Source organism: Chanos chanos, chromosome 5, assembly GCF_902362185.1.
Source record: "Chanos chanos chromosome 5, fChaCha1.1, whole genome shotgun sequence".
NCBI lineage: Eukaryota > Metazoa > Chordata > Actinopteri > Gonorynchiformes > Chanidae > Chanos > Chanos chanos.
In genome coordinates this window covers 18,860,302-18,875,465 of record NC_044499.1, presented here as the reverse complement: position 1 = coordinate 18,875,465, position 15,164 = coordinate 18,860,302, and the positions used below count along the sequence as shown (strand labels likewise).

Below are 15,164 nucleotides of genomic sequence, written 5' to 3'. Positions count from 1 at the left end.
AGAAAAACTGCAAAAGAGCATCATCTGAGAGAGAAGCTTCTTTTGTAAATCATCAGATGCTCCACTGCCAGCGGGACTGATCTCCACTCCAGACGTGTTGTTACTGTATTACTTGTTTCCAGCCTGTATTATTGTCATTATTATTATTATTATTGTTATTACTTTCGAGGATAGGGCGTATAACTGGTAGAGAATGTCTCTGTGTGAGGTCTGAGAATAATCACTTTGTTTATGCATTCCTTCAGTTCTTTTCGGTTTTGAGGAATTGAGTCTTCTGTCTGCAAGCCACTCTACAGTGAGGACTGAAAGGATCTCTTTCTTTAGAGTGCTTCTCCATTAAGGCAAAGGTTAAAAACCTCTCTTTGATTAAGACTAATTAAAATGACAGAGTTTGACCCACAGTTCAGGAGAGAGCAGCTTTTTACTTGACCTGGACAGACAAACAACTCTCTCTACAAAAAGTGCTTCCCATCATCCTGCCCGCAGTCTGGAGAAACACGAGTGATTGATCCATGGAATTTATCCCATCTCATTAGTCAGCTCATCAGAGGGCACCTCAGGTGGCAGCAAAACTCCTACATTGTTAGATGGCCTCAGAGTTCTGCAATAAAATCGGCAGACGGTACCTGTGGTGGTGGTGGGTGGGGGGGATTATCTCAGAGAATTTAGGTGATGTGTGGTGTTTGTAAACAAATTATAGAGTCAGCGATTTAGAGAAGGCTTTATATGTTTGACATGCATTACAATCCATGGCGAACAAGCAGACAGCAAATAACTACCACGCAATAGCACAATACAGGGAGTAAATGTTTCAGGAACAAGGCAAGTAAGGGCACAGAGTAAATTGCTGCAAAACATCACTGTATTGTGTCCCTTATACAGTAATTATACATGTTCACTCTAGTCACTTGTCTTGTAATCAAGATAGGCTTGAAATTTTCCATGTTGGTTCTTCCATGCTGTATCCCCTTTTGTTTGTTTCCTCATCCCTCAGCTTGTTTAATCCTAGGTGACAAAGCGCCAAGAGTCTTAATGCTTTTACTCAATAATTTAGTAAACAAACAAGTCTGTTGGGCAGCCGTCAACTGGAAGGACAAAATAAACTCGCACTTGCTCTATTGTGCAGTGTACAGTCACTCTCACGCACACATTTGTAATCTACTTCACCTCTACAGGTGTGGTTTCCAACTGCTTCCTGGGCTCCAGTCAACGGTCCGTGTCACAAGTTTAATTTCTCCCACCATCTGCTGGCTTGAAGCCCAGCGCTGTATATCATAAGTGGTTGACAGTTACAAACTGCGTCTGTCGGGAGAGGCCTCTCCCAAGGACTTGCGCAATATGGTTGGGTGGAATCACTCACCTCATTCCCGTCTCTTCTTCAAGGGCTTTCCAATGAGGTTATAAAACCTGGATCGTAAAAAAATGAGGAACAGAGGAAAAACAAAACAACAAAAAAGCTAAAATAAAATTTTCTGAAACTCCTCAATTTCAATTTACTTAAAATATGTGTGTTTCTGAAAGATTATATTTAAAATGTATTTTGTTTTAAGTAAACTGATTGTTGTTTTTCTTTTTTTTTTTTTTTTTTTTCCTTATACCTTTGAAAGAGCATTATGTGTTTATGATATGTGGATTAGCTGAACAAATGCCTGAAGGGCGGTGGCCAGCTGAGAGATTGAGGTTGTGTTGAAAAGGATGAGTTTGAGTAGAGGATGAGTTTGTTTTTCTGGCCAGCAAGTTATTGGTCCTTGTGTTAACCTGCCCCCCCCCCCCCTTCCTTTCTGATTTCAGTTTCAAAAGCCTGCTCTGTTGAATTGGACAGTGGGAGATATTTGTCCTGACCTTTCGTATAGCTGCTAGGCCATAGCTAAAGAGTAAGAGGTTTATGGGGGTTGGCTCTGTGCTGGTCCTGAGTCAGCTCTAAAGACTCATTTGTATGTGTTGTGTACTCATATAAGGTTGGCTTGTATAGTTTATGACAATTACTTTTATGTCTGAGTGGACAAATGCGCTCGTCAGAAGAGGTGTTTGTGCACCTCTGAAGTACTATGGCCAAATGGACAAGGCTGGACAAGTTGACTGTGCTGGGAGCAGCTCGGCTGTGCACAAAACAAACAAGGTTGTTTTTGACTTCGTGAGGGAGTTAGGGGCTGCCGATATCTCTCTGAGACTTTTTCTTTGGGTTTTTTTTCTTTCTTTTTTTTCTTTTTCTCTCTTATTTCTTCATGTTACATGGAAATCAGTTGATCATAGAACGAGGGGTGTAACGGTAGGCAAAAGTACCCGGTTTTGAAGTCACGGTTCGATACATTTTTTGGTACGGTGAAAAAGACATGAAAAACATGAAATTTCTTGTAAACTTGTAAACATACGAACTTGTACAAACTTGTAGACAGTGGCAAATTGGCCATAATTTCCAGAACACATAAAGACACATACCTTTCTTTCTTAAAAAAAAAACAAAAAAACATACCGTACGTCTAGGTATTATTTTTAAAAAATGTCAATTAATATTGCTGCAACCTACTATCAAAACTTAATGTGCGTCTGAAGGTTATCAAATAAATAATAAAAATATATAAATAAATAGTATAACAAGCTCTGGCTCTGCGGTCTGACGGAATCCGTGTCCTCATCATTTTGCTCAGAAAGTTCAGATTGTCAGAAAGCTTTGCTGTCTGATTTATTTGTTCTGTGTTACTTCAAAAACGATAAATGGTGACCAAACAGAGACACCAAATTGTTAAATCTCCATGTTAGTTTCATTGTCATTGACAGTGTATATAAGACATGTCACTTGAAACATGCAGAGAGAGTTTTCATGAACAGCAGCTGCCATGTTCTGCTGTGTTTGCCGTCGAGCTGCAAACTCATAAAAGTGACCTCTGTCCACATGTATGACTTCAAACATGACCCGAGAAACACCAGGAGGTTTTCTTTTTCTTTGCCCTTTTTTTTCCTTGTTACAGCTGGGGGTTTTTTTGTTATTGTTGTTGTTTGTGTGTTTGTTTTTTTTCAGTTTCTCCTTTCCTTTGCTGGCTCCAGTCCTCTAACAGAAAATTCCAAGTGCAAATTTGCGAGTGTGAAATTTCGTTAGAAGATATGACATAATGGTCATCCGCATCCGATCGATTTGGCGGCATCAGCCTGTTCTTATGGAGGCGACACAGAGCACACTCTCTTTATCGGAATCCTTTGAAGATTCTCTGTAATAGTTAATGAAGCTTGAGATTTCACACAGTTGTCATCCCTCAAGGTGACTAGGGACATGGAACTGGAAGACCGCCCTTTAGTTGTGGTAACAGGTCACACATGCTGTTATGTACAAACCATTGAGCCACGGCATAAATAACAGAGGCATGCCTGTGGCAGAGCAGTAGATCATATTGAAGACAGGGGAAGTTAGAGGGCAGAGAGAGAGAGAGAGAGAGAACAAGAGCCAGGGAGAGAAGTGCTACTGCCCAGTATTGATTAAGTGCCTGTCTGCTGGGAAGTGAGGCTGAATATTCTGCCCAGCGAGAAAAAGTGTATTATTTCAAAGGTCACGGCATGCATTACACTTCTTTCCCCAAACCGACTTGGATAAACAGCACGCTGCTGGCACTCTGCCGCCAGGAACCAACCTCTCAGGCACAGCTTAGCCTTTCACATGTAATTTTCAGCTAATACTTGAATGAGGTTGTAGGGCCGCCCAATGAGTGTGCTGCATTAAAAATGTATGGTGTAACATCAGAAACATCTGGAAGATTAGTTCGTGTAATTTCCCAGCTCATGCTTAGCTACAGGCATTTAAAACGTTCTTGCTCAAGACCCTTCCAACAATGTGCACAGTTCAAATCAAGAGGCAATAGCCTTGATGTGTTAGACTCCATTGAGAAGCACTGTGAATAAGATCAAATCATACAGTCTTCAACAATAATCCTTTATTTTTACTCAGAAAAAATGTCTTTCACGGAAACGCCCTATGATTTTAATGCTACGGATATTGTCAAGATATAATTTTTTTTCATTGTTTTTCTCTAATTTTTTTCTTTTGTTTTTGGAAGAAAACCACGGTATTTGTACATATTTGAGCTTGATTTGTTTGAAATTTGTCAAGGATGTTGTCTATAAGCCAAATATGGCCAGTACATTCAATCATTTCTCATTTTTGAAGATGCAAACGGGTAAAATTGTTTACTCAGAGGCAGGTGATGTGGAACGAATTTCACATTTGTGAAGCTATATTAGAGACCTCTCAAATTCACAGTCGCTCACACAGTTCTCTCTGGCAACTAGCCTCTGGCATGTATGGACCTGTCACCAAGATACACATTTACAAGGGGCTGTTTTTACACTCTTTGGATACACCCTTCACAGAGGTGTGAAAGTGTGGATGAGCTCTCATATACTTCCCTTTAAACCCCAGACCAGTCATCTCTTTACTCGACAATACTCTTTCTCAGGCCAGTGCTTTACAATGACACCATATTATAAAAAGAGTAAACTAGCATTTGTTCAGTAGCAACAGTGAAGTCATAGAGGGAACCCATTCCCCCCCTTTAATCCTGGTATCTCAGAAAAGCTTTTCAGAGTAGGCCTTCGTAATGTACACAAACATGTCACTTCAAGTTCAGAGTCATTCTGTTTTCTCATCTGGTCTGTCTGCTTTTGTGAGGAAACGCACCTCTCTGTCTCCAACAAATGCAAATATTTAGCATATATGTGTTACCTGTCAGATTAACCCACAGGCACTGTCACGCACTATCATAGGTCGTCTGTGGATCATGTCGGACAGTTTAGATAATTGGCCTTTAAAATTGAAGGTTTAAAAAAAGAATCAACATTTTTGTTAACTTTACATATGCTCCTTGGTTTTGAGTCAATTCTGAATGAAAAAGGTAATTGGTTAACTGCTGATTGGTGAATTCAGTTAATTGAGTTAGATTCTGAGATGAAAGTGACAGTAGACTTGATGAAGTAGAATTGGAATTGAATTGGTATGAAAGGAATCCAAACTTAATTCATGGGATTCTAGAACCAAGAGAGTTCTTTCCTGTCTTTACTGAAAAGGTAGCCTATTCTTTTCTAGTGATCTCATATGAAATACACATTCTCTCTCTTCCGGAGAACACACATTCTCAGTTGCACTCGTGACATTTTTACTGGGAATTATTTACTGCTGTCAGTTTTCAGAGATTGTTCACAGCTCCCCTAGAAAGAGATATCACCTGTAATTGTTGTCATTCATCACTCTCTGACGCACCATTTAGAGAATTACAAGTGCATTTAAAGCAGAGATTTTTCATGAGCAACTCGGCCATATAGTTGAACCTTGCAAAACTGAATCAACAGAGCTGACCTGGTTCAGACCAGTGTTGCTCTTTTAAAAACACAGGACAGCAATGCAAAATTTCTCTTTTGCTTAAGGGCAAATATATCCGCTCGTATGCAGTAGTTTATGTACTTCCCATACATAAATCAGGTCACACTCTCTCAACACGTAAGCAGAGTCCAAACAATAGCTCATGATTTTTTTTTCTCTCTCTTATTTCTTTTCTTTTTTTTTTTTCTTTTTTTTTTGTAGTAGTACGTATTGTAGGTGTTTTCCAGAGAAACCGAGTTGCTCCCTCAGTTCCTAGCTAAACATTTACATTCGGCTCATGTCACAAACATGCTTCTTTGCTTGCAACAGCAGCATGATGTAGAGTTTGGAATTTGAGCGTGTGCGATTCGTCACAGGCAGAATCATCATCGGCAGTGTGTGGGTCTCCCGTAGCGTCGCGGTTTGTGGACCGAGTATTCAGTTCAGTGGCAATGAGTTTGTTTTGGGTGGAAATAACTGAGCCTGACTTGGGAACGGTGCAAGTTCTGGCAGCTTCGCAGTGGGGCTGAAGGGCTGGAGACTGGTCGGTTTCAGCAGGGTTCTGATTAGACTCATCGCCCTGCCTGCCATGCTCCACTCGCCTCGGTAATTGGAGCTGGCAGGAGGTTGGCATACACCCCTCCCCTTCACCATTTCCCTCTTTACTCCACTGCCATCTCCACCCACTGGGCCCTTCCTCCTTCTCCTCCTCGTTTTCCTTTAACACAGTAACATTCAACACAGCCGCCCCCTCTTCCTCTCTGCCTCTCTGAGCGCATAGAGTTGAAAGCCCATACAAGTCTGAACCACATTATCTCCTTATTTTGGTTTGGTGTCCCTTGCCGCCAGATAATTTTGTATTTTTGCCAATTTTTCTGTCTTTGAAATTGAAATCAACATTGTTTCTCTCAACAGTCATTGTCTGTGATAACTCTCTGGCAGTCGATGCGAGAACTCTTGTGTTTTTGTCAGATTATGGGATATAGTTTTCCTCCTTTTCCTCTCCTCCTTTTCCCCCCTTCTTTTTGTGACTATGGCGCCCATTCCAATTAGCTGGCACTCCTTCCAGTCTTGACCCTCAAACCACTCTCCCTTTCTTTACAGTAAACACGTTTATCAGATAAGCAGCTCATATTGCACAAAATAAGCTCCAGCTCATGTAATTTACTGCTTCAGAGAGAACAATGTTCCTTTTTCATTTTCCACCATACTGATTACCGATGGGCTTGTGTTCCTCTCCCTCGTTTAACATTGTCAGAGAGTTTGGCTATGTTTATGGTCATTGGCGTGGATAAAGCTTGGACCTGCTCCTGGCCTCGTTCCGCAACCACAGAGATAATATAGTACAATAGATTTTCATCTGCAAAGGCTTGTGCGAGTGTGTCATTTTGATAAGAACACATTAAACACTGCCTTTGGTTTGGATCAGTGGATTTCCTGTAAGAGGGGAAATTTGGTTGGCTGCCATGATGGATTCTGTCCATTTTGTGAGCAGAGGTCACAACCAGGGCTCAAACATCAACTTAGTAAAATCTGAAAGGACCTGTTAAACAGCTTAAGTTAGCAAGAGGCTATGTTTTGGTTTACGGTACTTGAATATTTGCTTAACTAAGAACAGTTATGCTTTTCATGAACAGTTTTTGAGAGACAATGATTCTTCAAGATCGCGTGAAGATAACTCCACGTCAACGTATTCTTTGAGACCTTCTCAAAGAACCATGGTATAAGGAGCAGATGGAATGAAGGATGGCTGAAGGAATGAAAATTATTGGAAATAAAATCACATGGAAAAAATAGAGGGGATGGATTTTTTAAGAGCATAACACTATAGTTTGCCCAATATTTTACCATTGTTGATTTACCATTGGTCCAAGGCAGGAAGTCATCAGGGAACGCCCGATACGATATCGTCACGGTACCTAGGTGCCGATTCGATTTGTATTGCGATTCTGTAAGTATCACGATTCTATAAATATCCTGATTCGATGTTGCAATTTTTTCCGATTTTTTGTTACAATTTTAAAACCTTGAACCATGAAAGAAAAGTTGAGTCATACCTCTAAAGCTTTATACCTTGAAAGCTTCAGTCAGTGATTCCTTAACTTGTGATTTCACCTTGTTGTAGAGCTGCGTCGGAAAAAAAAGTCTTGATGATGTGACATACCATGGCTCTAAAGAGTACATCATATTATGAAAACCTGTATTTTCCACAACACTGTATGGCCTCAGATCTTTGCATATAAAATGAGTAATTGACATTGTGATGCGCTTCACTGTATCTGAACTGCTAGGAATCTTGTTCAAACTTGTGTCCAGTGTTCGTTGTTGGCTGCTAGCAACAGGTTTAGCTTTCTCTGCCGCCTTGTCTAACTCAGGAAGGTGTTGAGCAATATGGGCCTGTGTGTTAGTTGTATTACCACAATACTTAACTTTAGTGTGACAGAGTTTGCATACAGCGTGGCTCATGTTCAACTCCCCCGTTACTTAAATTATGAAGGCCAAAGTTCCTCCATACATTCAATTTAAACTGTGGAGGAGCAGCACATTTCTCTGGTATGTCATCCACCATATTGTTATTTCTAAACAAAGTTAGCAGATAATTTGCTCCAACCACACAGGATGCTGTGCTGCCTGCCAATGTGTGAATAGTTTAGAGCGCGCCACCTGTAAGATTATAGAGCAATGTTTCCCCGCCTAAAATTCAAACGTATATGAATTAAAAATTAATTTAAAAAACTGATTTTGGAGTCAGTGCGTGAATCACCGCACAAAAGAATCGCGATACATAACTGAATTGATTTTTCCTCTAATCTTAAATTGCCATTAGTCAAATTTGGGGAACAGCTTTAGGAATAGTAGCCAGAAAAGTAACTAGAGGAGGACATAACACCCCACCAATGCGGTTTGGTTCTCTGGTTAGTTGACGAAAAAGATTCTGCCAAGCTATGTCATTCCCTGCTGTACCAATTCCTTTTCATCCAGTCTCATGTTTCTCAGTTGGCCGAAGATGGCAGCCTAATTACCAACCGAATGCATCACTTAACCACAGCCAAGCACCTTATCATAACTGCTCCTGAGAAACAATAAGACCAGTGTTGGCAGGCTTTTTTAAATTCAAACTGCCATCTGTGGCAGCGCCTACATCTATGATGAGCAACTTAGCTGAGACCAGGGACAGAGTGAGCTGTTTTCCAATCATCCCACACCCCAAGGCCATTCACTGTAATGGAGCCTCGCGTGACTCAACATACGTACGGAACAGGTTGTGATTGTATTAAAAAGACAAGCTGAATTTGTTGACTTCTCTTTTTCTTTTTCTATTTTTGTTCCTGGTGCAGAACAATGATGCATTAGTGATAAAGCATGCCTTCAACACTGATGGGGTTTGCCTTTATTTCAGCTCTGCCGTACCTCAGTAGTATGTGTCAGGATTTCCTACTCTATTTTTGATAGATAGTTACAAACCATTACATAAGACCGTTTTTTATGCTCGGAAAGGTCCGGGTAGGCAGATACCTACTTGGGCTTTTGTTTTTCATCTAGGCTGATGTCGTTAGCAAACAGGTTTTTCGTGATCTTTTGAGACTTAATTTTGTCACGCGCAAAAGAAAACAAATGTTGTAGGCCTCCTGGTTATGACTGGTGTCTAGTTTCTCACTGACTTTTGTCCTTCAAGTTTTGAGGATGTCCATACCACATCACGTGACTCGCTGACTCTGAAGACAGCACACTCTTTTGTAGCTTTCTGTCTATACTCATTTTCCCACATTTCTGTATTTGAGTTGTTTGTTTAATGTCCTTTAACAGATTTCAACACTGCAGTCAAAGATAGGAAAGAAGAAGGAAAGAAAAAATAGTGAACGTTGACCTTGACTTTTGGTGTGTTTAGTTGCAGTACTCAAATCTCCCCTGTACAGCAGTTTTCCATGTTTTCTGAGCATGAAATATTTAAGAGAAGGCTCTTGATGTGTGTGTCATTTTGTCCTTAGTACTGCTAATGGAGCACTCTGGCTGGTGAAACAACACTTTTGTCATCTGAAACTCAACCTGGGGATCGTCATGCTAGTCACACTGTTTTTCCACTCAGCACTCTCAAACAAACACTCCAATCAGAACTTGAAAAATAACACGTTTCTGTTCACCAGTGAATTAATACAGCTTGTATTGTTCTTGCAGGCTCCAGAGTGTGTGTTTCTCAGACTATGCGTAACACCACTTTGTCTCAGATCATGTTTATTGGTTCTCTCTCTTAGAAATATATACAGCGAGATTGCTTGTTTTATCATAGGCCACCCCAACAAAGACAGATCAGCGTATTAGATATACAGCACAATGAACACAGTCTTGGCTTCTCATGTTCAACATTATAAATGTGCCTCTCTAATGTGAGGAAATGTCTAGACAGAGAGCTGCTCGCTGTGTATACAGTGGTCACCTAATCAAGCATATAGTAACATGAACAGTCTAGTGCACAGGGTTATTATATTGTACATGCAGATCCTCTACACTGTCAGCATCTTGTTGAAAAAGTCTAATGATCTCAAATGTGCCCTGCATTAGCTGTTTACACTCTAAATAATATATTCTTTATACATTTTTTGATTTGGGGAAATGGTTACTTGTGTAACAATTTCTCTGATCGGTGTTCTCGACTGTTTGTAATCTCCACTGCCCTGGAACATTGAGCTTTAATACATTGCAGGAGTTTCCTGAATAGTTTTTTGCTCTCTGTGGGTCTTATATGGATTCCATTAAATCACCATGTTTTTTTGATGTTTTGTTTGCTTGTTTGTTTTCCCCATCTGTGCAACATGCCTCACACACACATGGATTGGAGCACTATATTGCTTTGTGTCTAAATCTCAGAGGGAAATAGAAATCTAAGTCACCATATATTTCCAATCTTAAGTGTTAATATATGTATCACAAATAGAACTGCATGCGTGACTTACCGCGACTTCCATAGGTCGTAATTAGTATATCTGTGCTATTATCATTTGATGTAAAATTATATGTTTCTTCACTATTATAGTTTGCTGTTCTCCTGTTTATCTGAATAAATAGGTTCTGCATCATTTTAGTTGTAATTATGAACTTCATTGAACATAGTTAAAATTTCACTGGTTAAGCACTTTGCTGAGGGGATTTGCAGGAGACTCCTGCTGGGATTTGAGCTGGCAAATGTTTTACTCACCAGCCCATTTACTAAATCAATGCACCATAGAGACTGTCTCTGCAGTTCTCATTCATTGGTGTCATTTTTCAGTTCAAAGGCAGCAAGCTCAACTGGGACAATGTCTCACTCACAAGACGAGAGCAAAGAAACCAGGAATTTAATAAAGTCTAGGAATCGTCTTCTTTTGAACATGTGCACTTAACTAACAAAAACATTAAATTAAACACATTGTTCTTCTATAGGAACATATCTGAATTAGCATTACAATCAGAACATTCTATTTCTGTTTGTATACGCTGTGTTGTAAATTGGTTGTTTGATTGTGACCAGAAAACAAACCAGATTTTACACCCATGAAAAAAGTTCAACGTCAGAGAAACCACACACCATAATGTAAAATGCCTGTAGGCTAGCCACCCTGTTCTGGAATTCTGAGTTTATTAAGCAGCAGGAGGACTGTTTTCTGCTCTGTGAATTGATTCAGTGTACAAAATAGACTCTCACTCCTGTTTCTGTCTGTACTTTTCAGAGGCCATGCTCTGTCTTTAGAATAGAAGTTACAGACATTGTATTGTCATCTATGTCACCTCCTATCTGTAACCAAGCTTATCAGTCTTAACCTGTCGATTGTTTGTGTTTCAGAGGACCAGATTCCTCATGGCTTCCCTACCATTGACATGGGTCCCCAGCTGAAGGTCGTTGAGCGGCTACGCACGGCCACATTGCTGTGTGCCGCCAGCGGCAATCCAGACCCTGAAATCTCCTGGTTCAAGGACTTTCTGCCCGTGGACGTCAACGGCAGCAATGGCCGCATCAAGCAGCTCCGTTCAGGTAATCATTAAGTGCCACCCTGATGCTATCCCTCTCATCCTCAATCTCAATATGACGGTGATCTATTCGAATAGCGTGGAGAAAAGCTTTTATAATAGCATAAGGCATTCAGCACTATCTGTTCCTTCACATGTTTGGGTCCATATGAATCTTTCTCTTTTAGTGCCCATAAACACAATTCGATTTGATACCACTTATGAGTAGTGTGTTAAATTTAATGGCTTTCAATTTAATACCACACAGTGTTCGCTCAGCACCTAAAGCTGCTCACCGCTCTGGTGCTTCATCTTCTTGTCTACCAATTTGTAACAGATCACCCTGGAAGGAGAGTCTTTGATGCCCCCTTAGCATCAAATGAACCTTAAGCTTTTTAAAACATGAAGCCAGCCTTAAGTAATTCCACTCAGGAACGTTGGTATAGTTCTTTGAGTATTGATTGGTTGTTGTATTTATGTTTTGGACCCTTTGGATTGGTATATAGCTGTTGTCTGACCCTGGATCAGTCAAGTAGGCCAGAATACATATTGGGTAGATTAGTGGATTTTGACAGCTTTCAGTGCTGTCCTTGAGCAGTAAATCCACCTTGTTTAGAGGGCTAGTCCATACCCTCTCGGGATCTCGTCCCATGCCAGAGCCTAAGAATAAAATTGAGAACCTTCCCTCTTAATATACGTGTGTACTCTCGACAGCACTGAAAGTTAGTCACTAGACTGGGTTCAGTGTCTTTATCAATTTCTTTCCTGAAAAGTTTATTATCGGGCTGTCCGTGTGTCCATGGCAGCTTAAATATTTGCTGATCTAGATGAGTAAGAGGAAGTGCCTCCACGTGACATGAGTCACGGCAATCAGGGGTTGTAGCCTTGATAGTGTAGGTTACGTAGTTATTCAACATAGACAGTTCCACCCTTTAACCCCCAACTCTGCGCTGTGCCCTGTAGTCACTAAAATCCTGCTTCATGACAGAGTTAAATGTCTTCGCAAACATACTACATATTGTTTGTTGCCAAAGCACTGAACTAACATGTCACCGTGTCCTAATCGCATGAACTCCTGTGAGCTGAACTAAGGGTGGTCTACCTCAACAAAACTGAGCAAGCACCCTTTTCTTCTCTAACCCCAAAGGAGCAGATCCCTAACTCTGCTATTCTCTAAGCGTAACTGAAATAGCTTTTGTTTAATTTTGCTTTCCTCTTACTTTCTTACGCTGTCTTTGCTTTCTTGATCTGTTTCTGCCTCTCCTTCTTCTACTAACGCTTCTTTTCGATCTTGTTTGCATTCAATTTACCTCACCTAGGTGGTTCACCAATTCGAGGTAAGACAGCTGAACAGTGTCTCTCAAACAGTCACCTCCTTGTCCTGTCTTTTCACCTCTACTGTCATCTCCTGCTTGCTCAGTCCGGACATCACCTCTGTCTTAGATCACAACCTGTTCATTTCCCATACCGTCTTTGTTTCCAAAAATGAGATGATATCTCCAAAAGATATCGGTCTGTACGCAGACTACTGTGCAAGGTGTCAGAGTAAAACTCACTGTTTTTTGGAAATACCCAGATGGTTTGACCACTCCCAGAAGAATACACGGTCATTGGTCTTCATACTCTTTCAAGACTTTGGGAAGAAGTTGCATTTTAAGCTGAAGGCCAGGTTGGTCACTGAGGAATGGCTTTGGCATTCAAATGCTGGTGTGATGGAATTGAAATGACTTGATTAGCATACGAGTTAGGCTGAAATGGGCACCGCAGGGAAGTGAGGGTATGGCTTTGATTGCTAAGGTGGTAACTTTGACCCCACACACACACAAAATCGCTCTCACTTACTTATTTGAATGGAGCTATGATTCAGTTGGAACTGAGATGAGCCAGCCATGGGTGCCCCAGGCAAACACCATATTCCTCCTCATTTTGGTCACACCAGGCATGAGTCTTAGATTTAGATCAAGAGGACTATATTCTCGGAGACCAGCCTCGGCAGTCAGGAGGTTCACCAGACCCTGCTCTATATTCTGTTATTAAAAAGAGATTGACAGAAGAAGAGGGTATACGTTGACACCTTTTTCCTGTCTCCACGCTTTTGAATTCGGAGGAACTCTTTTCCTTTTTGGCCTCCAGTGAGTTCAAGGCTGGTCCCTCAGTGAGGCTGAAACCCATCATGGATGTGCTTTATTCCTGCTGAGAATTGTTAGCCCCTTTTTAGGGAAGCAAGGCCACTATTTTAGAGGTCCTGATTGGTTTTTGAATTAAAATGGGTTCAGACAGGCAGGTGCAGATGACAGGCTTCTAGGAGGCATATTCATGAGACAGGGAGATTCTGTGAGTGCTCGTGAATTTGACTTGCTCACTGGTTCGCAGCACCAGATCCATCTTAGATGTGCTCACACGTGCACGCACGCCGCTGTACTTGTTTCTTTCTACATTTACCTCCATAAAACATGGTGTTGTCTCCCAAACATATTTTATTCTCCTATGTACTCCACCTTCTACACGCTGCATGATTTTTTCTATCATGTCAAATTTTGGAATTGCCAGTTAGATCATTTTGAATGCACACAGTTCATGTAATCTCATTTGCATGTGCTGTGTGAAAAAAGAGCAAGGGACTCACGCAGTACTTAATGTGGATGGAAGGTAAGACTATAATCATGCGCGATCTTCTAAGGTTAGGAGAGCATCTTAAACAAGTTTGTGTAATGTACAAAGCTAAGGAGATGGACAAACTGAGAGATTTCCCAGTCAACCAGCCAAACTGAATTTATATTTTTTCTTTACTTCAGTTCCGTAGTCCTTGCACCAGCTGCACTCAAGCCAGATATATTGTCAAGAGTGAGGGGTGATGGCAATCAGCACCAAGCAATCTTAGAATTGATTAGCAATTTGCTACTTGTCAGTGTAGGGAACACTACCAATCAGTTTCCCTTGAATTCTGAGAGAGGCTGAGGTTAGTGATACAGCCTTTTCCCGGCTTTCCCACAGTAGTCATGGGAGTGGTAGCAGTGAAGAGGCACAGGCAGGTTGTGACTCGTGTTGTTAAGCCTTGCTGGAGCCCTTGCAAGTTATCTTACTTCAGCAGAGCAACAGACCTTGTTTGGTACGTAACAGAGGTTCAATGTCTGCTGACTAATTGCCGTAGAGTAAAGAATTTAATCAGCTGAATGGTGTGTCTCGATTTGTGCTAAAAAAAAAAAAAAAAAGAGAGAGAAAAGGAAAAAAAGGAACGATTTTTGCCTCTTGTCCATGTTGACTGGGGTGTCTGAGGACGTGTTGCTTTCATTCATACAATACTAAAATCTAAGACATAGGTTATTTGGCAATTACAATATTATGTGATATGTAGCGATTGCAATATTAGCAATATAAGGATTGCCAGAAATGATTGTGGAGTTTTATGATGAGGAAACAAAAGGCTGAGTTGCTCCGTTTCAGCTGTTTTTTGGTTCAGTTGCGGTAATTCTGTTCTCAGTCAACAAGTTTTCTTCCGTGAATCTTTGTCGGTTAACCCTTTGTTGTTACTGATAAATGTATGCGGGCTTGGCCTTTCTCTGAAACTTGAAACAAGAATTCTCTTTAGAGAAAAGTCGTTTTTTTTAATCTGCATTACAAACGCTCCTGAAGTGAAAATTACACTGATTTACCACTGAATCCGATTTAAAATGGGTGGCCGTCTTTGCCCATGGTATTTTTGTTTAATGGCGTTGTTCTAACGTCAGTATGGTAGAGCAGATGAAATCCAGATATGCGGTGTGGTGTTATGTCGGATAGAGTGAATGAAAGATAGCTGTCCCACTCAGCACTTTTCTGCCCAGTTTATTGCCCAAGC

The 15,164-nt window shown here is 40.8% G+C and overlaps 1 protein-coding gene across 1 annotated transcript in view; it reads left to right on the top strand.

The window, feature by feature from the left end:
• Positions 1 to 15,164, top strand: part of ptprfb (protein tyrosine phosphatase receptor type Fb) — a 101,613-nt gene that overhangs the window by 32,416 nt on the left and 54,033 nt on the right. Inside the window, exons 5-6 of the mRNA XM_030775352.1 lie at positions 11,163 to 11,351; positions 12,646 to 12,663. Of these exons, the coding sequence (XP_030631212.1) occupies positions 11,163 to 11,351; positions 12,646 to 12,663 (207 nt within the window). The remainder of the gene's footprint in view (positions 1 to 11,162; positions 11,352 to 12,645; positions 12,664 to 15,164) is intronic.